The following is a 23,812-nucleotide window of genomic DNA, read 5'->3' as shown; positions in this document are numbered from 1 at the left end:
TCCATGGTGAAAATAAAGCGGTGGGGGCCAGGGAACTTAAAATCATCGAAAAGTTTAAGAGCGTGAGAAGTGTCATGAACATAGGTAGGAAGGGATTGAACAAGGAGGGAATAAAACAGTGTCGCAGTATGCAGAAATGAGTTGGGTGGGGCAAGAGCAAGCTGAGACAATGGGTCTACCAGGACAGGCAGGTTTGTGGATCTTGGGTAGGAGATAGAAACGGGAAGTGCAGGGTGTGGGAACTATAATGTTGGTAGCAGTGCCTGTTAAGGCAGGTGACAGAGAAGGGACGCGCTCAGTCTGATGGTTTGAGATGTGTCTATTTTAATGTAAGGAGTATTGTGAACAAAGCAGATGAGCTCAGAGCCTGGATCAGTACTTGAAGCTATCATGTGGTGGCCATTACAGAGACTTGGATGGCTCAGGGACAGGAATGGTTACTGCAAGTGCCGGGTTTTATATGTTTCAGAAAGGACAGTGAAGGAGGCAAAAGAGCAGTGTTGATCAGAGATAATGTCACGGCTGAAGAAAAGGTGGATGCCATGGAGGGATTGTCTACGAAGTCTCTGTGGGTGGAGTTTAAGAACAGGAGGGGGTCAATAACTTTACTGGGTGTTTTTTACAGGCCTCCATATAGTAACAGGGATATTGAGGAGCAGCTACGGAAACAGATCCTAGAAAGGTGTAATAATAACAGAGTTGTTGTGACAGGAGATTTTAATTTCCCAAATATCGACTGGCATCTCCCTAGAGCAAGGGGTTCAGATGGGGTAGAGTTTGTTAGGTGTGTTCAGGAAGGTTTCTTGACATAATACGTAGATAAGCCTAAAAGAGGAGAGGCTGTACCTGATTTGGTACTGGGAAATGAACCTGGTCAGGTATCAGATCTCTCAGTAGGAGAGCATTTTGGAGTTAGTGATCATAATTCTATCTCCTTTACAATAACATTGGAGAGAGATAGGAAAAGACAAGTTAGAAAAGCACTTAATTGGAGTAAGGGGAATTATGAGGCTATCAGGCAGGAAATTGAAAGCTTAAATTGGAAACAAATGATCTCAGGGAAAAGTACGGAAGAAATGTGGCAAATGTTCAGGGGGTATTTGTGTGGAGTTCTGCATAGGTACGTTCCAATGAGACAGGGAAGTTATGGTAGGGTACAGGATATACAAAGGCTGTAATAAATCTAGTCAAGAAGTAAAGCTTACAAAAGGTTCAGAGAGCTGAGTAATGTTAGAGATCTATAAGATTACAAGGTTAATAGGAAGGAGCTTAAGAAGGAAATTAGGAGAGCCAGAGGGGCCAAGAGAAGGCCTTGGCGGGCAGGATTAAGGAAAACCCCAAGGCTTTCTACAAGTATGTGAACAGCAAGAGGATGAGATGTGAAAGAATAGAATATATCAAGTGTGACAGTGGGAAAGTGTGTATGGAACTTGAGGAAATAGCAGAGGTACTTAATGAATACTTTGCTTCAGTATTCACTGTGCAAAAGGATCCTGGTGATTGTAGGGATGACTTGCAGCAGACTGAAAAGCTTGAGCATGTAGATATTAAGAAAGAGGATGTGCTGGAGCTTTTGGAAAGTATCAAATTGAGTAAGTCGCCGGGACCTGATAAGACGCATCCCAGGCTACTGAGGGAGGTGAGGGAGGAGATTGCCGAGCCTCTGGCGATGATTTTTGTATCATCAATGGGGACGGGAGAAGTTCCAGAGGATTGGAGGGTTGAGGATGTTGTTCCCTTATTCAAGAAAGGGAGTAGAGATAGCACAGGAAATTATAGACCAGTGAGTCTTATCTCAGTGGTTGTTAAATTGATGGAGAAGATCCTGAGAGGCAGGATTTATGAACACTTGGAGAGGTATAATAAGATTAGGAATAGTCAGCATGGCTTTGTTAAGGGCAGGTTGTGCCTTACAAACCTGATTGAATTTTTTGAGGATGTGACTAAACACATTGATGAAGGAAGAGCAGTAGATGTAATGTATATAGATTTCAGCGAGGCATCTGATAAGACACCCCATGCAAGGCTTATTGAGAAAGTAAGGAGGCATGGGATCCAAAGTGACATTGGTTTGTGGATCCATTGCCCACAGAAGGGAAAGAGTGGTTGTAGATGGGTCATATTCCGCATGGAGGTCGGTCACCAGTGAAGTGCCTCAGGGATCAGTTCTGGGATCCCTTGTCTTCGTGATTTTTATAAATGACCTGGATAGGAAGTGGAGGAATGGATTAGTAAGTTTGCTGATGACACAAAGGTTGGAGGTGTGGTGGATAGTGTGGAGGTTACAGCAGGACATTGACTGGATGTAAAACTGGGCTGAGAAGTGGCAGATGGAGTTCAACCCATCTGTGAAGTGTGAGGTGGTTCATTTTGGTAGGTCAAATACAATGGCAGAATATAGTATTAATGGTAAGACTCTTGGCAGTGTGGAGGATCAGAGGAATCTTGGGGTCTGAATCCATAGGATACTCAAAGCAGCTGCACTGGTTGACTCTGTGATTAAGAAGGTGTATGGTGTATTGGCCTTCGTCAATGGTGGAATTAAATTTAGGGGTGGAGGGGTAATGTTACAGCTATATAGGACCCTGGTCAGACCCCATTTGTAGTATGGTGCTCAGTTCTGGTCGCCTCACTACAGGAAGGATGTGGAAGCCATAGAAAGGGTGCCAAGGAGATATATAAGGATGTTGCCTGGATCAGGGAGCATGCCTTATGAGAATAGGTTGAGTGAACTTTTTTCTCCTTTTCTCCTTTGAGTGATGGAGGATGAGAGGTGACCTGATAGAGGTGTGTAAGATGATGAGAGGCATTGATCATGTGGAAAGTCAGAGGTATTCTCCCAGGGCTGAAATGGTGGCCGCAAGAGGACCCAGGTTTAAGGTGCTGGGGAGTAGGTACACAGGAGATGTCAGGTGTAAGTTTTTTACTCAAGAGAGTTGTGAGTGCGTGGAATGGGCTGCCAGCAAAGGTAGTGGAGGTGGATACGATAGGGTCTTTTAAAAGACTTTTGGATAGTTACATGGACCCTTAGAAAAATAGAGGGCTATAGGTAAGCCTTGTAATTTCTAAGGTAGGGGCATGTTCGGCACAACTTTGTGGGCCGAAGGGCCTGTATTGTGCTGTAGGTTTTCTGTTTCTATGTTCTGTAAGGAAAGGGTGTCAAGATCAGCTTAATAAACACAAAAGCTTGAGAGGTCAGTATACTACTTCTATTAATATAAAGAGCATCATAGATAAGACAAATTAAATTAGTGCCTGCAACACACATAAAAGTTGCTGGTGAACGCAGCAGGCCAGGTAGCATCTCTAGGAAGAGGCGCAGTCGACGTTTCAGGCCGAGACCCTTCGTCAGGACTAACTGAAGGAAGAGTGAGTAAGGGATCCCTTACTCACTCTTCCTTCAGTTAGTCCTGACGAAGGGTCTCGGCCTGAAACGTCGACTGCGCCTCTTCCTATAGATGCTGCCTGGCCTGCTGCGTTCACCAGCAACTTTGATGTGTGTTGCTTGAATTTCCAGCATCTGCAGAATTCCTGTTGTTTGCGGAATATAAGGTGTTGTTCCTCCAACCTGAGTGTGGCTTCATCTTTACAGTAGAGGAGGCCGTGGATAGACATGTCAGAATGGGAAATATAGCGAGTTTGAGTCAAAGTCTGGTCGAAAAGTTGAAGAGCCGAAGAAATCACAGATGGGGAGCAGTGAGAGATGGTTTCACTGAACTCCCGTCGAAGAGAGGATCTAAACTTCTTCGGTGTAGGCATCACCGGAAGAGGCTTCGCAGTAGTGAATTTAAACGCAAACAACAGGAATTCTGCAGATGCTGGAAATTCAAGCCACACACATAAAAGTTGCTGCGTTCACCAGCAACTTTTATGTGTGTTGCTTGAATTTCCAGCATCTGCAGAATTCCTGTTGTTTAAATTAGTGCCTGAATCACTTTATGGAAACAGATGTTGAGGTCATTACAGAGACTTGTTTGAGAGAGGGACAGAACTGACAAAGCAACATTCCAGGATTTAGACATTTTGAACATGTTGAGGTAGTGGGTGAGGGTGGTGGAATGTAAAACAAGTACAGGAGCTGGAAATGCCACAGCATCATTCTCAAGCAAGAATGTTCTGGAGGAAGCATCTACTGAGGAATTATGGGTAGGGCTTAGAAATAAGAAAGGTGTCCTCATTATTATAATGACATAAGCCTCCTAACTACCAGAAGACAGAGAAACAAATCTGTAGACAAGAGTTGAAGCAGGCTGTATAATTGCTACTTTTTTTGTAATTTAACTTTCTTACGGTTGTATTTTTATATAATCACCCATATGCATGATATTATTCAGTGAGTTTTTCAGTGGTTACAGTGCGTTTATATTTTCCTTGAAACTTCAGTGATGGGTGTCATTTGACTTGAATCTGCCCATTAACTGTTATCTGCCAAATCATAACTAGTGGAATACCAAGAAACCTTCTGATTGTAATCCAGTGCTTTAAAAATTCTTTCCAATTACAATCAAATGATTAAAAATTCAATTATTTGCAACCAACAATATTCCTTTTCCAATCCAACAAAATTCCATTTGCAAACTAACAATATTTTGTTTACAATCTAACAATATTCTGTTTGTAAACTAACAAAAATTTTTTGCAGTCCTCAAAACATTCTGACACAATTGAACTATTGTAGTTTTAAGTGATATATGTACGAATTAAGTGATACATGAGATAAAGTAAAAACAATCTTACTACAGAAAAAGGGGAGTTGAATTTCTATTTGTTACATGTGAATACATGACTGAAACTTCGAGTTCCTAACTAAATAAAATATTTCAACTTGAATAGATTAACAAGAATGCAGGTAATTACCCAGCTGGACCCAAGCTTGCATACAAGCTTGACTTCAACATTTATGAGAATTTGGGTAGGTACATGGATGGCAGGGCCATGGTCTAGATGCAGGTCAAACGGAGCAGATGAGAAGAAAGGCTATAAATGGCCTGGATGAAAATGTACATTGGTTAAATCAGGAAATTTTATGTTCTATGTTCAAGTATATGTATGGGATATGGAAGAGGGGTTAATTAGTTTGGTACAATATTGTAGACCAAAAGGCCTATCATGTGCTATACCATTCGATATTAACATCATCTGAGTATTTTACCTTGCCTTCGCCAGTACTTAGAAGAACATCAACAGCATACACTTCATGCAATCTGAATTCAATAATTTCATGATCTTTCCTGCAAAGAAATAAACAAATAGTTCCTTTCATTCACAAATCTGAAATCTGACATTAATATAACCTTTGTAGTATATTATCTTGATTAACAATTAAATTCTATTATCATGAACGAAAGATGGCGCCAGTAACCGGTGACTTTGCACGTGCTCTCCCGAGCAAACTGCCCTGTCCACTACCCTATACCCAAGAAACCCTTCTAAACCTCCAATCTAGCAAAATTAAGATCAACAACACTCTGGCAAAGCTACTGACCCAGCTGGAGACCACCGCGCCAGAACTGCTTATTAAACTCTGGACCGCACCTGGACCCGACCAACGAGGCCCACCACGTTCCTGGAGACCTGCGGTCTGCTACCGTGCCGGAGTGCTTGAAGACACGGCCCACTCTGACCAGCACCTCTCCGGAGCAGACGACCACACAGAAGTGACATTGGAGACCTCAAGATGCCCCAGACGCTCCCCCGGAGCAACCACCGTAAAGCCCCGTTGGTGGCCAACCACAGTTGCCGGAAGTGAGGCCTCAGCCGCCGACCTCGGAAATCGAGCCCGAGGCTCGGCTGGAGCAGAGGCCTTTGCAACCGTGACTCGGTTTACGGATTTGTTTCAGCCAGGAGCCCAGCCATCTGGGATTAAGTGTCGGCTTCGGGGCCCGACCCAATCGACAGCCCAGGCCCCAGGCAGCTGGAAGTGGCAGCGGAGCCTCCTCCTTCACTCGGCCCGACCGGGTGAGCCCAACGACACGACCCGCCAATCGATCCCTGTGGGATGCGTCCACCAACCTCAAAGAGCTGACAACAACACACTGCATCGATGGAAACCTGGAAAGATGCACTATTTACCGAGGAAGCGTGGGAAAAGAGATGGGCTGCTGGTCAGATTGAAGCAGAGGGGCTTCAGGGTCCCTGTGCCCACCATCCTACTAGCTAATGTGCAAGCTATAGAGAACAAGGTGGATGATCTTAAAGGGAGACTCACCTACTGCAGGGAGATGCAGAACTACTGTGTATTCTGTTTCACCGAGACATGGCTCTCCCCTGCCACCCCCGACTGTGCCATCTGACCGGAGGGATTTTTGATCCATCAGATGGACCACACACGGTGTCTTCGGGCAAGATGAGGGGAGGTGGTGTCTGCCTACTGATCAACACTGGGTGGTGCTCGGACACAGTGGCACTGACAAGCTCCTGCAGCCCGGACCTGGAACACCTGTTGGTGAAGTGTTGTCCCTACTATCTGCCACGGGAATTCACCTCGGTCATACTGACAGTGGTCTACATTCCCCCCCAGGCAGACGTGGAGTGTGCTCTGAACATACTGTATGCCAACATCAGTGAACTAGAGACCAGGTATCCAGAGGCTTTGCTCATTACAGCCGGGGACTTTAACCAGGCCAACCTCAGAAAGGCGCTGCCAAAGTTATACCAGCATATCTCCTGCCCCACTAAAGGCCCGAATATACTTGACCACTGCTACACAGCAGTCAAGGATGCCTGCCGTTCCATCCCACGACCTCACTTCGGAAAATCGGACCATCAGGCTGTACTCCTCCTCCCGGCTTACAAACAGCAACTGAAGCGGGAGGTCACCGTGTCAAAAGTAGTGTCACATTGGACGGAGGAAATGGATGAGGCCCTCCGTGACTGCTTTGAATCGGTGGACTGGTTAGTATTCAAGGACTCGGCAGCTAACCTCGATGAGTATGCCTCAGCTGTCATGGACTTATTTGGAAATGCACGGAGGACTGTGTGTCTCACAAGACGATCCGGGTATTCCCTAACCGGAAACCTTGAATGAATTATGAGGTCAAGTCCCTTTTGAAGGCTAGAGCTGCAGCTTTTAGGTCCGGAGATACCAGTCGCTACATGGAATCCAGGCGTGAACTCCGGAAAACCATTAACGTCGCCAAGAGGCAATATCGAACCAAGTTGGAAACCCAGGCTAACCAGAGGGATGCCAGTAGACTATGGCAGGGTCTAAATGAGATCACTGGGCGCAAGTAAAAGGCTGGGAATATCAATAACTGTGGCGCTTCTCTTCCTAACAAACTTAACGTATTCTACGCAAGATTCCAACAGAAGAAGAGCGTTCCACTCCCTCCGGATGAACCAGACCTGGTGGCATCGAGATTCACCATCACCGAGGAGGACATTAGAAGGGCCTTCCTGAAGATAAATCCAAGGAAGGCGACGGGCCCAGATGGTGTCCCAGGACAGGTTCTCCGGGCCCGTGCAAGCGAGCTAGCTGGAGTGTTTGCTGACATCTTCAACTGCTCCTTGCTTCAGTCTAAGATCCCCTCGTGTTTTAAGAAGGCAACGATAATCCCAGTACCGAAGAAGAGCAAGGTGGCATGCCTGAATGACTATCGACCTGTGGCTCTGACATCAATTGCTATGAAGTGCTTCAAGAGATTGGTTATGGCACACATCAACCACAGCCTACTGGTCAACCTCAATGCTTTGCAATTCGCCTACCGGAGCAACAGGTCAACGGCAGATGCCATCTCTCTGGCCCTACATTCCTCCTTATAACACCTGGAGAATAAAGATGCATACGTAAGGCTCCTTTTCATTGACTACAGCTCTGCCTTTAATACCATCATTCCAAATAAACTGATTCCTAAGCTCTGGAACCTGGGCCTCAGCACTCAGATCTGCAGCTGGATCTTCAACTTCCTCACAGACAGGACCCAGGCTGTAAAAATAGGGGACAAACTCTCCTCTACAATCACTCTGAGCACCGGTGCCCCACAAGGCTGTGTACTCAGCCCCCTGCTGTACTCTCTGTACACCCACGATTGTGTAGCCAAGTTTCCATCAAACTCAATATATAAGTTTGCTGCTGACACAACAATTGTAGGCCGTATCTCGGGTAATGATGAGTTTGAATACACAGAGGAAATTAAGAACCTGGTGGCATGGTGTGAAGACAATAACCTATCCCTCAACGTCAGCAAGACGAAGGAATTGATCATTGACATCAGAAGGAGTAGCGGACCGCACGATCCAATTTACATCAGTGGTGCACAAGTGGAACAGGTCAAAAGCTTTAAGTTTCTTGGGGTCAATATCACAAATGACCTGACTTGGTCCAACCAAACAGAGTTCACTGCAAAGAAGGCCCACCAGCACCTTCACCTCCTGAGAAAACAAAGAAATTTGGCCTGTCCCCTAAAACTCTCACTAATTTTTATAGATGCACCGTAGAAAGCATTCTTCTAGGGTGCATCACAACCTGGTATGGAAGTTGTCCTGTCCAAGACCGAAAGAAGCTGCAGAAGATCGTGAACACAGCACAGCACATCACACAAACCAATCTTCCGTCCTTGGGCTCACTTTACACCGCACGCTGTCAGAGCAGTGCTGCCAGGATAATCAAGGACACAACCTACCCAGCCAACACACTTTTTGTCCCTCTTCCCTCCAGGAGAAGGCTCAGGAACTTGAAGACTCATACAGCCAGATTTGGGAACAGCTTCTTTCCAACTGTGATAAGACTAGTGAACAGATCCTGACCCGGATCTGGGCCGTACCCTCCAAATATCCGGACATGCCTCTCGGTTTTTTTGCACTACCTTACTTTCCATTTTTCTATTTTCTATTTATGATTTATAACCTAAATTTTTAATATTTACTAATTTTCACTATATTTAATATTTAATATTTGTAATCCAGGGAGTGAGAAGCGCAGAATCAAATATCATTGTGATGATTGTACGTTCTAGTACCAATTGTTTGGCGACAATAAAGTATAAATTACAGCAGAAAATAAGCTGGTTCTCACCCATTCAAGAAAGATAGCTATGGAAATAGACCTTCATTAATCTTAACATTTTATATTAATAAACTCTCTCCAAAGATTTTATATTAATAAACTCTCTCCATTTGATTATTTGTTTATTTTCCACACAGCTCCATTTAGGTAATTCACTAGAAACTTCCCCCTCCATGCTCAATGTTTCATGGTATTATACTTAGCCACACATTATCTTACCCATGTCCTCATACTTATTAATGCAACTAACTTGTTAAAGCTGGGTAAGAAAAGAAGTTTTCCCAGAAAGACTTTGAATTTCTAGATTTGTTTTATTAAGTTACATCTTCATCTCTGAAATTAAATTTAATGGAATATATAGAAAAAGTTGAGGGTCAGGCAATGTTGAGGAAGTAGGCAGTCTACAGAAGAAAGACTTATTAGAAGAATGGGCAAAGGAGTGGCAAATGTACTAGTGTAAGGAATTGTATGGACATGTACTTAGGAAGGAGGAATAAAGGCAGAATATTTTCTAAACAGTCTGCAAATTCAGAAATCAGATGTGTAGAGACTTGGAGTCCTTGTGCAGGATTCTCTAAAGGTTAACTTGCAGTTTCAGTCAGTAGTGAGGATGGCAAATGCAATGATAGCATTTATTTCCAGGGAACTAGAATATAAAGGTGGAATTTGTTGCCAATTTGAAGCCAAGTCATTGGGTATATTTAAGACAGAGCTTAATAGGTTCTTGATTAGTCAAGACATGAAGGATTACAGGGGAAGACAGGAAATTAGAGATGAGAGGGAAACGGATCAATCATGATGAAATGGTAGAGTAGGCTCAATTTACCAAATGGCTTAATTCTGCTCCGATGTCTTATAAAAGCAAGGATGTGATGATGGGGCTTTATAAGGCACTGCTCATTTCACATTTGTGGTATAGTAAGCAGTTTTGGGCCCCTTATCTAAGAAAGAATCCACTGGCATTGGAGAGGGTCCAGAGGAGATTCACAAGAGTGATTACAGGAATGAAAGGGGTATCATGTGAGGAGTGTTTGATGGCTCTGGCCTGTACTTACTGGAGTTTAAATAAATGAGACGGTATCTCATTAGAACCTATCAAATATTGAAAGGCCAAGAATGTGTGGAGGTGGAGAGAATATTACTATGAGGGTAAGTCTAGGATCAGAGTGCACAATCTCAGAATCAAGGATATCCCTTTTAGAACAGAACTGAGGAGGAATTTCTTTAGTGGTGAATCTGTGGAATTCACTGCCACAGGTGGCTTTGGAGGCTGTCATGGGATATACTTAAAGCGGAGGGTGAAAGGTGCTTGATTGGTAAGGGCTTCAGAGGATATAGGAAGGCAGGAAATGGGGTTGAGAGATGATGAATCAGCTATGATCGAATGGTGAAGACTCAGTGGACCAAACAGCCTAATTCTGCTTATATGCCTTATGATTCTATGTCCGTGACTGACTCCTGAAAAGTATGCAACTTTCCTATTCCCCCGAATTGTTGCAATGCTTCGTGGAAGAAAAATGGAATATAAAATTGGAGTTCAAATTTGCATACAGATATTTGCTCTCTCCACATTAAAAAAATTGACGGATAATAATGTCAGAAGACAATTAAACTAAGTAAAAATTTATTGCAACTGTTAAAAGGATAATCCAATTTAGTATACCTCTGTTGGTCTGTAGGGTTTTGAATTATAGTTTTATCCCCATCAATAACATGCTGCTTCAATTGATGTGACAACATACCTGAAAAATAATCAAAACAGCAAAACTAAAACACAAGTATAATAATTGTAATAATACAATGCTAATATAACTATAAAATAAAACTTGTAAAGATTAGAATCAGAATGTTAAAGCAGGCATAACACAGTGAATGAAAGGGGCTGGGTGGTGTTATAGGACAGAGACTGAGGCTACGTCCACACAAGATCGGATAATTTTGAAAACGTCAGTGTTGTGTAAAAATGACAGGCGTCCACACTAGGCATTTTTTTAAATGGCTCTGTCCACATTAGAACGGATATTTTGGCGAATCTCCTCTCACTGGGTATGAGCAGAATACACAGAAAACAAGCAAAGAGGAAACGGTATACACCCTCTCCTCGTTATATGCAGGGGATACACTCCTTGAAGTTGACGCATAATGTGAAATCACATAATATGAATAATTATTTAAATGGAGAAAATAGGGATGCGTTCCAGAGGGCTTCCTAAGTATGTTTTATCTGTAATTTATTCACATTTTCATACCAATACGACACAAAAAGAAGTACTATAAGACAACATTTGTATTATATTTAATCAATTTAAGGTAATATTCAATGTAATAAATTATAGAAAGTTAACATCCTGGGGTGTACAGTACTCACCAACAGTGGCAGGTGCGTTCGCTCCGGGTTGTTATGGTGTCGGGCAGCTTTACACGGATAAGGTGGATGGTTGTGGTCGCCAGGATCATATCAAGCACAGCGAGGGGTGAAGGAAGGCTCACAGAACCCTTAGAACTGCCAGCAGGTGTTACCAATTCGAATAAAGTGGTGAGGGTTGTTTGCTTCGCAACATTTTGTTTTAAATTTGCTTGTAGGGAAGAAGGGTTGACAGCAGGGAACGACTGAAATGCTGACTCCGTTCTAAACTTGGGTCCATGTCCATCGCCATTTGTGTTCCGACTTCCACCATTCCGTCACTGTAGGTAGACTCCCGGGATTTTCAAAATTGTCTGTTGCTTGCAGCATCTGAGAGATAGCTCGCGGTAAAAAAAAAATACGCAAGCCTTGAATGTGGATTACACCTTGGTCGAGTGATTGAATCAGTGATGTTGTGTTAAGCGGCGGGAAACGCACTGTTATGTTAGGATGAATGCTGTCCAAATGTTTAGGATTGAGCAACAAAAGAACTTTAAAGGCAAGATTCTGTTCCCAGCTGTGTTACCTTCAGCTGATGCCGCGCTATTTATAATTTCCAACTTTTTTTCAAGTGTTAAAGCGGTTCTCTGCTGCTCGGCTGACAGCCCAGGACATGACATCGGATGCTTAGGAGGCATAGTTAAATATTTCAAGCGCAAAATCACTGCACCATAGGTAAAACCAACAATAGTTTAAGATCGCGCATGCACACCTTGCCAAAGCCAATGCTAGAGTGGCGGGAGTGAGACCGTGAGGCGCGCGCACCTGACTTGTATTGGCTGGAAAGCGGTGCTTCTCGTCCCAACAGTGAGACTGTGAGGTGTGCACACGTGACTTGTATTCGCAGGAAGGCAGCGCTCCTCGCATAACTGTGAATTTTGGACGCATATAATGAGACGGTAGAAATAGGTTCCTTGCATAACTGTGAATCCACATTGTCTGAAGACGCATATAACGAGGATAAGGTGTACTTGGTGCCCGTCTGTCCAGTTAGACTAGAAAAAATTAAAAGGAAATTGGCAAACGAAAGACTTGGTGTGTGTTTGTCCTGAAACATTTCCTACAGCCATAGTCTCTTCACCAATGAAAGGGACGACAGCTACAACTAAATGCAATAAGGCTTGTTACCGGGTAAAAGTGAAATTTGCTGCTACCTCATTTGTTCGACTTTACTTTTGCTATGTCTTTGTGTATTATTTTGCTGTATTTAACATGTGCAATAAAACGAGTTACTGGGCAAGGTGACAATTGCATCTATTGAATGTTTGCACAAGCAATACATTAATAAAGCACCTTGTTAAGTGTATAAAACATGTCTGCATCAGTGTTATCTTGTATTTCCACACATGTTACATTAGACTGTTACACATCTATTGTCAGATATTGTTGTGGTGCTGGAGGGTGCGTTCAAGAAAACAATGAAATGCCGCACTACCGCCACCATTTGTTCAGGCACATCATGCCAGCGGTTTTTAAAATAGCTGGTTACCCCGTACACGCTACGCTGAATATTAGGCGTTTTCAGATTTATTCACTCTGCAGAACGTTTCTGAAAATCTCTGTTTTCTGGGGAGGGAAACACCATTTCAGTGTGGACGGAGGGTCAAAACAAAGAGAAAAAGCTTCGGTTACGGATTTATCTGGTCTAGTGTGGACATAGCCTGAGAGGTGCAAGTGTGTAATTCCTTGAAAGTAGTGACACAGGTAGATGAACAGTACAGTATAGATGAGGAGCAGCTCTTCAGCCCCTATCATATTGAACTCATTAGGTTAATGACACTCAATTAAGCTAATGCCTTCTGTCTTAACATGGTCCATAGCCCTTAATTCTCTGCATGCTTTGAAAAGGCTCTTAAATACTTCTACCATATTTGCCACCACCCTCAACAGTACATTCCGGGATCCGACTTCCATACTCCTTCTCACTTCAAAAGCATGCCTCTACCATTGACATTTTGCTCTGGGAAAAAGATACTGGCAGTTAATCTTAATTGATAGAAGTTTAAGGGAATGGGGGATTCCCAAATCCCTGTAAAGAATAGATTCAGTACTGACTGTGTCTGTGACTGCAATGTGTTTGAATACTGTCTCACAGTGCTGGAGCAAGATAAGGTTTAAAGTTCGCCCAGATCCACATAAGATGTCTCTGGCTTTTCATACCTTTTGATTGTGACAAAAAGCAGTACCTGATGGAAATTAGACAGAACATTCTTTTCTAAATTAAAGCATAAATTTGACGGATGTTTTAATCTTTGTCATTAAGTTGTGGCTCCAGCAAACCAGGTAGGACATTCCTTTCTTTAATTAAGGTGGCTGGACTGTCTAATAAATTGATTGTATCAACAGTCCATTGACTTGACCGGAATGGTTATCAAACTGATTGTCCTTTGTATCGGTGGCCTTATAACTTCTGACAATTCTGACATCGGGCAGTGAACTTGTTGAACCGCTGGGGAGATGAGAACGCTCCTCTCTCTGATGTCGGGTCCAAGTTCACTCGCTGGCTGAGCTCAAAGAAATAAACAGGAGAAAAGACAAATAACAATCTTTTTGTGCTGTCGTTATTTGATCCAGCAAAGTTACCTTTACATTATCTTTCACAATTTTTTAAACCAGACCTCCTTTCAGACTCTTGACACTTCAGATAAAGCAAAGCAACTTTGTCCACATTCTCTTTACTTTCAGTAAAGGTGATTACTGAAGGTAGAATGGAGCTTAATGAAGACTTTTTTTATCAAAGTGTGGTTATACTGCATATGGCATGTTGTATTCAATTCTGGGAGGATTGGAAAGGGTACAGAAGAGATTCACTAGGATACTACCTTGATTATACAGCACATGCTATAAAGAAAAGTTGGATAAAGTTGGTGGAAGATATGGGGAGATCTGATAGATGTTGTTAAGATTATGACAGGCACTGATAAGAGTAGGTAACCTGTATTATTTTCCTAGGGGTGAAATATCTACTGCCTGAGATGAGAAGGCAGTAGATCCAAAATGTTCTGCCTGTTCAAGGGGCGGGGAGGGGGGGAATGCAAAGGGTTCTGGTTTACACAGAGAATGGTAGAATATGCTACCAAGGGAAGACAATGGAAACAGATACGATGGAAATGTTTAACACGACCTTAGAAATGCATATCGACATGCAGAGTATCAAGGCATATGGACTATGTCGAAACAGAGGACATTAGTTTAGTGAGACACTTAGTTTGGCAGATCTGTGGGAGAAGGGAGTGCTTCCTATCCTGTACGTTACCCGAGTGAAGGAGATTTATAAAGTCATATGGGATATATATTGTGTATGCTGACAATCAAGAGTCTAAACTAGAGGGACAAGATTTCATGTGTAAGGAAAAAGATATAATGGGCACTTAAAAGGCAAGATTTTCAGACATAAGATAATGGGTATATGGAATAAGCTATGAAGGAAGTAGTAATGTTACATACTTTAACACACTTAAAAAATTCTTTGCACTGTAGATGGATAAGAAAAGCTTAGAGCAAGAGTGTCAAACTCATTTTAGTTCATGGGCAGATTGGGCAAAATGCGACATCATGCAGGCCAGACAGCTGTGCACGCACGCGTGCTCCCACAGCTTCTGTTGCCTTTGTTTTTTCAACCTGCTTTCATGTGTCTCAGTCTCTGCTATAACTACAAAGTGTTTCACTTTACAAATGTCATTTCTTATGAAGAAGATTGCCTAGCAATTATTTTTATGATTGGTATTAACTCACAGTCATAGGCTACAAGAAAGTTGTGCTGAGAACAAGAAAAAAAAAGTACTTTGGCTAAGATTGTTTTGGGAGCCATACCCTTTCCATTAATAAACCATTTGAAATTAAATATTAGCAGACACAAATGTAGACCTAACGAAACAAATTGTAAATGCAGGCTACACAACTGCACCTAATTTTTATTAGCCTGCTTCCAGCAATCAAACTCAGACAATGAATAATTAGCCTCTAATTTTTATTAAAGTGATCTGTCTGTCTGTCTAGGTACCATATCCGATGCAGACTTTGGTGACCATGGTTTTCCATATAGATCTATCCTTCGGTTTTTGGATGACTTCCTTTTCCTCGATATTGAAATGATCACATTTACAACAGAATAGGCAGAGAATGAATGAATCACAATATTATGATGCTCAATATTTCATAATGCATTTTGCTTACATGTTACAGTGCATCCAACAGTGTCACTCATTTTTCACTTGCTGCTTCCAGACATTTGACATCTCTTGACTTTAACCAGTCTGTCAACATCAGGGACCAGTTTCTGGGCAGTTGTGATTTTCATAATGTCATTTAGATGTCTGTGTGTCAGCTACGAGCGCAGTTTGGACTTGTTAATGATCATTATGGAGAACGCCCGCTCACAGAGATATGTTGTCCCAAACGTGCAAAGGATCTTTGAGGCAAAGTCTGTCATCTTGGGGTACATCGGTCCCAGGTATTGATAGAATGAGTCCAGACCCACCGTCTCAAATTTATATATAAAAGCCGAGTTTCAATTAGTTCCATTTGGAGTTCCTCTGATGCTGCGTTGACAGCAAACGGTGAGCAAAATAGTGAGAATTCCTTCTCGAGCTGAGTGAAGACTTGGAAACGATTCTGATACCCACTTTTCATCCGTGATATTTTGTCCTTGTACCTGTTCATGTTGTCACTTTTCCCATGAGCAACACGCACAGACTGCAAAGAGGGGAAGTGAGCTGGGTTGCTCTGGGATAGTTGCATCTCCCACAGGCCTAATTTAATTTGAAAGGCACGAATGCTGTCGTAGTATTCCGTCACAAGTTTATTGTGGCCTTGCATGTTAACATTAAGCACATTTAAGTGCTCTGTTATATCCACCAAAAATGCAAGATAATGAAGCCTGTCTGGGTCATCCAACTCTGCCACTGGCTTCCTTTTCTCGTTCATGAATAGTCCAATTTCTGCACATAATTGGAAAAAATGCTTGAGCACAACCCCTCTGTTCAACCAGCAGACTTCAGTGTGGTAGGGTAGGCCGCGTCCAATATTACTTTCAGATAAGAGAGTGTCAAATTGCCAATGGTCGAGTCCCTTGGCTCTAATAAAATTAACCATTTTGATTACTATATCCATGACAGTGTCCATTTTCAGGCTCCTGCTACATAATGCCTCTTGGTGTATAATACAATGAAAATTCCAGAATTCCTGCTCTGGATTCTCCGTCTGAACTTTCTCTCTGAGTTTCACAACAACACCTGCCTTTTTCCTGAGCATGGACGGTGCACCATCAATTACCACGCTGACAGCGTGACTCCAGTCAACCCCCAGTCTGTCCAAGGCCTCGACGAGGCGGGAGGGAATGTCATTTGCTGTTGTAGTGTCTGTCATAGAGAAGGCAATAAATGACTTCACTTTGTCTTTTAGTTGACTGTTCAAATCTCCGGCAAGGTCCCCGATTCTCTCTGCCACGGTATTTCTTGACAAACTGATATTACCAAAAGCCTGTCTCTTCTCAGGGCACACCAGCTCAGCCACCCTCAGCATGCATGCTTTGATGAATTCCCCCTCTGAATATGGCTTCAACGCAGCAGCTATTTTGTTGGCAATAATATAGCAGGCCTTGACAGCTCCACCATGAGTCTCTCAATTTTTGGTGAACACTGATTGCTGTTTTTTTCAGAGCTGCTTCAAGCTCATTTACCTTTTGTGCTCTGAGTCATCCTGCGTACTTTAATATTTTTCTCTGTGTGACGTCTCATAGTGATATTTGATATTGTACTCTTTTGCCACAGCCACTTGCTGCAACCATATCAGACACACAGGTTTGTCGTTGATCTCACAGAAGGAAAAACGATCTTTCCAATTATCGTTGAATATCTGACCTTCGATGTCAACTTTTCTTTTCTTGGAAAGCATTCTGAACCACAGCAGCAAACAGTCTCAGCCTTGCTACAGGCGTTACTTACCTGAGTAGTTTGTGTGTTTATACTGTGTCTGACGACATAAGTGGGGCCCTAGTGGTCTTCAGTGCAGGGTGGTAGGTGCTTAGGCACAGCGGGTGGTTAACTGCCACCTATTGTACACACAACAAGCTGCCGGCGCAGCAGGCGGCACAGACAGCGGCAAGGGAGAGAGAGAGGTGAGGGAAGAGAGTGGCTGCCGTCCAGATACGTATTAAATGGTCGTGAATGTACTTGTTATCCCCCCCGTCCACCCCCCCCCCCACAAATCATCCCGTGGGCCGGATGCGATTCCTTTGTGGGCTGGTAGTTTGACACCCCTGGTTTAGAGGGATATGACCTAAACAACGGCAAATGGGATTAGCTGAATCGCCATGGATGAATTTGGCCAACAGGTCAATTTTCATGATACTGATGTAATATAAAGACAACGACAGATTGAGTACAACTTACAACTATTCCTTCAGATGAATTCGGGTGCAATATAAAGTAAAGGCAGAATCTTACTTTCGCTTTCTTCTCCTGTTCCTCAATAACATAAATATATACTTCCACTTTATTAAATGAGCTATTGTTGTTTCTTCATACCTTCTACTGGTGTACAATTAAAGGCTTGAGCAATCTTGTTCCATGCTTCCGTCACTTTTATATTCTGAAGGTAAAATGACAAGGTATTTTAAAAAGGTAAAATATTCCTGTTGCTTTAGAAAAGAATCAAGTTAAAATTTGTGAACTATTGGAAACACTCAATTTTACAAAGTATATTAATAACTCATACATAGATAGCCAACATTTACTGCAGACCTATTCATGAACAATAATGCAATGAATTTCAGAAAATTTAAATGATGCACCATCAAAATAGTTGAAGCAAGGTATTGTGTAATGCCATATTTTTTATCCTATCCACCTAAAATGTCAAGAACTGATACATTTCCTCAAGAAAAGGCAATAAATATAACATTTACCAAGATAAAAATTAACAAAATATTAATCACAATTGCCTTATCACAAACAAGAGAAAATTGCAGATGCTGGAAATCCAAGCAACACACACAAAATGCTGGAGGAACTAAGCAGGCTAAGCAGCATCTATAGAAAAGAGTACAGTTGATATTTTGGGTTGAGACCAGCAGGACTGGAGAAAAAAGATGAACAATCAGTTAGAAGGTGGAGGAAAGTGAGAGAAACACAAGGTGATAGGCGAAACCAGGAAGGGAAGGGGTAAAGTAGCTAGCTGGGAAGTCAATTGGTGAAAGAGATACAGAGCCAGGGAAGGGGGAAGTTTGATAGGAGAGGCCAAATGACCATGTAAGAAAGAAAAGGGGATAGGAGCACCTGAGGGGGGCATTGGCAGACAAGGAGATAAGGTATGAGAGGGAAAAGGGGCTGGGAATGTTGGGGGGGGGGGCATTACCAGAACTTCGAAAAATCGATGTTCATGCCATGAGGTTGAAGGATACCCAGATGGAGGCCCTACTGGGAGCACAACAGACTCACACGTGAAGTGTCACCTCACCTAGAAGGGCCGTTTGGGGCCCTCAATAGTGGTAAGGAAGGAGGTATACAGTCCTGGATCACCAGACTTGAATGCCATAGATCTAGCCTGCAGCAAACAATGAACCTTCTACTTTGTGACAGGGTCCTAAATTATTTCCTATATTACGAACTATGCTTTTGAAAAGAGAGAGAGAGAGAGAGAGAGAGGCGAAGACTGCCTGGAGATGGTGTTATGGTTTCTCTGCAGCATGTTTACACTTTGCAAGGACACTGGCAGCTTCTAAGTTCTTACAGAGAGAGGTGGGGGGAGCTGCTTGATGGACAGCTGGTGTTCAGCAGAGTGAGTTAAATAGAAAGTCAGCTGTTAGACCTGGAGAGACACATGGTTTTGGACAATGAATGTGCTTTGTTGTGCCCACAGAAAAAGTGGGTTTTGGAGGATCAATCAGTGACTCTCGCAGTGTGAAAAGGGTGTGACTGGTGGGGAGCTATTCGTGTGTCCGACCCTTGCCTGGGTTGATAATTCCACCACAGAAGAATGGTCAGTCGGTGACTTCTAAAGGATTTTGGAGGACAACAGGAAGATCAACAGCGTCAGCTCACCTGAGCACTCAACTCTCTCCCTCACCACTCAATACCACAAACTGAACTTTACTCATCATCGTAAGCCTATCTATTTACCCCCAGACTTGAAGAAGTCTGGTTTCATATATTTCCACACTTTATATATATATAAAAAATCATTGCTAACCTGTTTGATATATCTGCATTTTTATTACTGTATGGCATAGTTACTAATAAATATCATCAGTTAATAGCAATACCGGACTCCAAGGTGTTTTCCATTCCTGCTTTCTCTTTAACCCGTCACAGGGTACATGACAACTTCATCAACTGATTTGATTCAGGTAACTAATTCAAGTTGTTGGTTTTTAATATTATCTCCTACTAGCAGATACTGGAGGACAATCCAAGTTAGGACAAAATTCGGACATTTCAGACTGTTTCTATATATTCTACACTTTCCTGCTTACATCCTTGAATAACTGATAACCTTTTTTAACTGTACTCTTTTGAGTCACCTACCTCATTGCCAGGTTTAATTAATCTTAAAGCCACTTCAGCACAGTAATGTGCAGCTTTGATGACATCAGCTTTGCGACCAGACACTGGAATATCCTGCAGGATAAAACATTTCAATTCCGAAAAATAAGAAATTACAATTTAACAAAACATATATTAACATACATACATAAAATAATATAGAAAATTATGCTATGACGAACAGTAGTGGTGGTCATTTCTTGGATTAAGAAATCTGAAGACTGGACTAAAAAGAGTCGTTGAATTTGCTTCACTTTAGCAAATTAAATTAAATTGTTAATTAAATAATTTAATCTCTATATCTGTGACCATTAACTTCTTAGTTGATGCATTTACCTAGATAAAATAAATACAGAAAATGTTGGAAAAGTTTTTTTCTCTCTTTTATAAATATAAGAAAGGTCTTGACTTGATTTCAGTTCTATTTATCCCTGCATGCAGATGCTCCATGACCAGTGTGTTTCTCGTATTTTCCATTTTTATTTATTTCTAGAATTTGCAATTGTTTATTATTTCTTGATACTGAAAATAGCCTAGTGAGATCAAACTATGGTATTCTTGTTTCTTCTCACATCTCAAAAATGTATTCCTTGATAGATTAACTGACCATTGTAAATCATCCCTAGTTTAGATTCAAAGTGAAAAATCAAGATAAGGGGATGCACTTAGCAAGATAAAATTGCTCTGAGTGCCAGCAGAGAACAGAATTGGAAATGGAATATTAGAATAATCAGGTTTAATATCACCACATTTGTTGTTAAATCTATTGTTCTGTGGAAGCAAAACAGTATAAGACATAATAAGAAAAAGGCTGTAATTCACAATACGTCTATTTATATATATATAAAAAACTATTTTAAATAATTAAACTAAATAAACAGTGCAAAATACTGAGTAAGTTTGGAGGAAACTGTTCCTGAATTGTTGAGTGTGTATCTTCAGGCTCCTATACCTCTGCCAAATGGTAACAAACAGAAGACGCCATGTCCTGGGTGATAGGGGTCCTTAATGACAGATACTGCCTTTTTAAGGCTTTGATCCTTGAAGATGTCCTGGTTACTGGGAGGCTAGTACCCAACATGGAGCCAACTAAATTCACAATCCTCTGCAGCTTGACGCCTCTCACCCACCCCCATACCAGATGATGATGCAGGCAATTAGAAAGCTCTCCACAGTACATCCGGGGATACTTGTGAGTGTCTTTGGTGACATACCAAATTTCATCCAACTCCTACTGAAATATAACCGTTGCCATGCCTTCTTTGAAACTGCATTGAAATGCTGGGCCCAGGATAGATCCTTGGAGATGTTGATGTCCTAGAACTTGAAACTGCGCCCCCTTTCCACTACTGATTCCTCAATGAGGACTGGTATGACTGGTATCTTACTCTTTTAGAAGTCTTCAATCAATTCATTGGTCTTACTGACATTGAGTGTAAGGTTGTTGCTGCAATACCACTCAAACTACTGACATATCTCAATCCTGTAAACCCTTTCATCACCATCTGAAATTCTGCCAACGATAGTTGTGGTCGTCAGCAAATTTATAGATGGTATTTGAGCTGTGCCTATCCTCACTGTCATATAAAAAGAGCAGAGCAGTAGGCTAAGCACATATCCTTCAGGTGCGCTAGTGCTGGTTGTCAGTAAGGTAGAGATGTGACTTCTGATTCAGACTGTTGAAAAAGTCAAGGATTCAGCAGCAGAAAGATGTACAGAGGCACAGGTTTTGAGCTTTTTGATCAGAACTGTAAGAACGACAGTGTTAAATGTTGAGCTGTAGTCAATGAACAGAAGCTTAATGTAAGTGTTAGTTTTGTCTAGGTGATCCAGGGCCACATGGAGAGCCAATGAGATTGCATCTGCTGTAGACCTTTTGTGGCAATAAGCAACAGTGGGTCCAGGTACTTGCTTAGACAGAAGTTGAATCTAGCCATAAGCACTTTCTCAGCACAGATATGAGTTCCACTGCGTGATAATCATTGAGGCAGCTCACTCTGCTCTTCTTGTACTCATGTACAACTGTTACCCTTCCGAAGCAGGTGGAAGTTTCCAACTAGCAATCAGAGATTGACTTACTGCCATGCATTTTGTTAGGTTTCACTTTGTAAGAAGTAATGGTCTGCAAACCCCGCCAGAATTGAAGAGCATCTAATTCTGCGTCTAACCAGGTGAAATCAGCCTTGAGAAGGCCCTCTGTAAGTCAAAATTGGACATGTATAGTCCTGGATCACCAGACTTGAATGCCACAGATCTAGCCTGCAGCAAACAACTAATCTTCTACTTCAAATACCTCAAGGATATGAGCTTAGCTCTCTGCTCTACTCTCTTTATACGACAGTGAGGCATGAAGTGTAACAGCTACAGAGAAAGTACAGTTCAAGACCAAGATCAATAAGCCATTTTAACTTACTAGGACGCCAATACTTTCAGAACAGCAGTGTAAAATCTATAGCGGAAGATGTGGGTTTGGTGAGATCTGGGAATTTGCCTAGCTGAAGAGTGAATTCACATGTAGTGATGCATGCACTAGACAGTCACTGTTGAGAACTTACTGGAGGTATAGGGTAACAATCCAGTCCTTTGCATCCAGAGCTGGCAATTCTTAAAATCTATTAACTGTCCTTTAACACATAGGATATATTTGCTCTGAGCAAATTCCAGCAACTTTGGTCAAGACAAAATCCCATGTGCAGCTTCATCCACTGAAGAAACGCCTCAATGACAGAGTTTGTGAATTATGTATAAGTTTCTAATAAACACTGTGCATCATCTATCACTGATTACATTACCCTGCAAACCTACTTACAATAATATTTTAGTCTTGGTATGTGTTGTGTGAGTGCACCATGGTGCAAATAAATTTTCTTTCGTTTGGTTGTACCTGTACTGTTAGATGACAATAAACTTTCACTTGAACTTAATCAGAAAGGTCAAGGAAATATTGGCCTTAATCACATGAAGAAATGTTGATACATTTTTAGTGCATATAGTGTTAGTCTTGATATTTAAAGAACACGTGAAGATATGAATTGTTGAGAAGGTTCACTGATAATTCCTATGATAATTTAATTTTCTTAGGAAATTCATCTCTCTCAGGATCACTGTTTTAGAATTTTCTACCCATTCAGCAACGGAAATAGAGTTACTGAAATAATGCATGTGTCATGATTATATTGAATATGGTAGGTAACAAAGATTTTGCTTCCTGAATACCCGTTATTGTATCTTTTGGACTTTGAGCTATTAATCATGAAAATTACTATGATATTTCCGAACCACACACCTACATTGAAATCACTTATATTTGTTATTTCAATTCAAAATTCAAGACAATTAAAATCTTACCAACAATGTAAGCTGGAAAGTTTGTTATCTTGTCCATGCAGCTAGGTAAGGCAGATGTTGGGCGGGTTTTAGAAAGGCTATGAAAGCGACGCACAAACTCAAAAACACACACACACACACACACACACACACACACACACACACACAGCTTTATGCATTGCGTTTGCGATCACATTGATGTGCATGCTCTACACGTATAGCATATTGTTTGTACTCATTATAATGAAGTAACTGTAGTTTTAGGAGATTTGTGACAGCAAAATGTCTCACCAATGTTACAATGGCCACAATACTTTCTGTTATATTTGTGGTGAATATACACTTAAATCTCAAAAAAATAGAGCAGGACTTTTCTTATTAAGGAAGTTTATAAGCTCTATTGTGGATGTAAAATTGGGGACCAAGACAAACACTGGGCTCCTCACATTTGTTGCTAACATGCACTGTCAACCTTAATGCTTGGCTCAGAGGTATTCAGAAATCAGTACAGTTCACTGTGCCAATGAGAGCAAA

The 23,812-nt window shown here is 41.8% G+C and overlaps 1 protein-coding gene across 1 annotated transcript in view; it reads right to left on the bottom strand.

The window, feature by feature from the left end:
• Window positions 1–23,812, bottom strand: part of LOC134341064 (proliferation-associated protein 2G4-like) — a 113,699-nt gene that overhangs the window by 28,498 nt on the left and 61,389 nt on the right. The window contains exons 5-8 of the mRNA XM_063038814.1: window positions 19,934–20,026; window positions 17,936–17,999; window positions 10,668–10,746; window positions 5,153–5,231 (exon numbers count right to left, since the gene is read on the bottom strand). Of these exons, the coding sequence (XP_062894884.1) occupies window positions 5,153–5,231; window positions 10,668–10,746; window positions 17,936–17,999; window positions 19,934–20,026 (315 nt within the window). The remainder of the gene's footprint in view (window positions 1–5,152; window positions 5,232–10,667; window positions 10,747–17,935; window positions 18,000–19,933; window positions 20,027–23,812) is intronic.

The sequence above is a fragment of the Mobula hypostoma genome, chromosome Y (assembly GCF_963921235.1).
Source record: "Mobula hypostoma chromosome Y, sMobHyp1.1, whole genome shotgun sequence".
NCBI classification, from domain to species: Eukaryota; Metazoa; Chordata; class Chondrichthyes; order Myliobatiformes; family Myliobatidae; genus Mobula; species Mobula hypostoma.
This window is presented reverse-complemented; position numbering and strand designations above follow the sequence as displayed.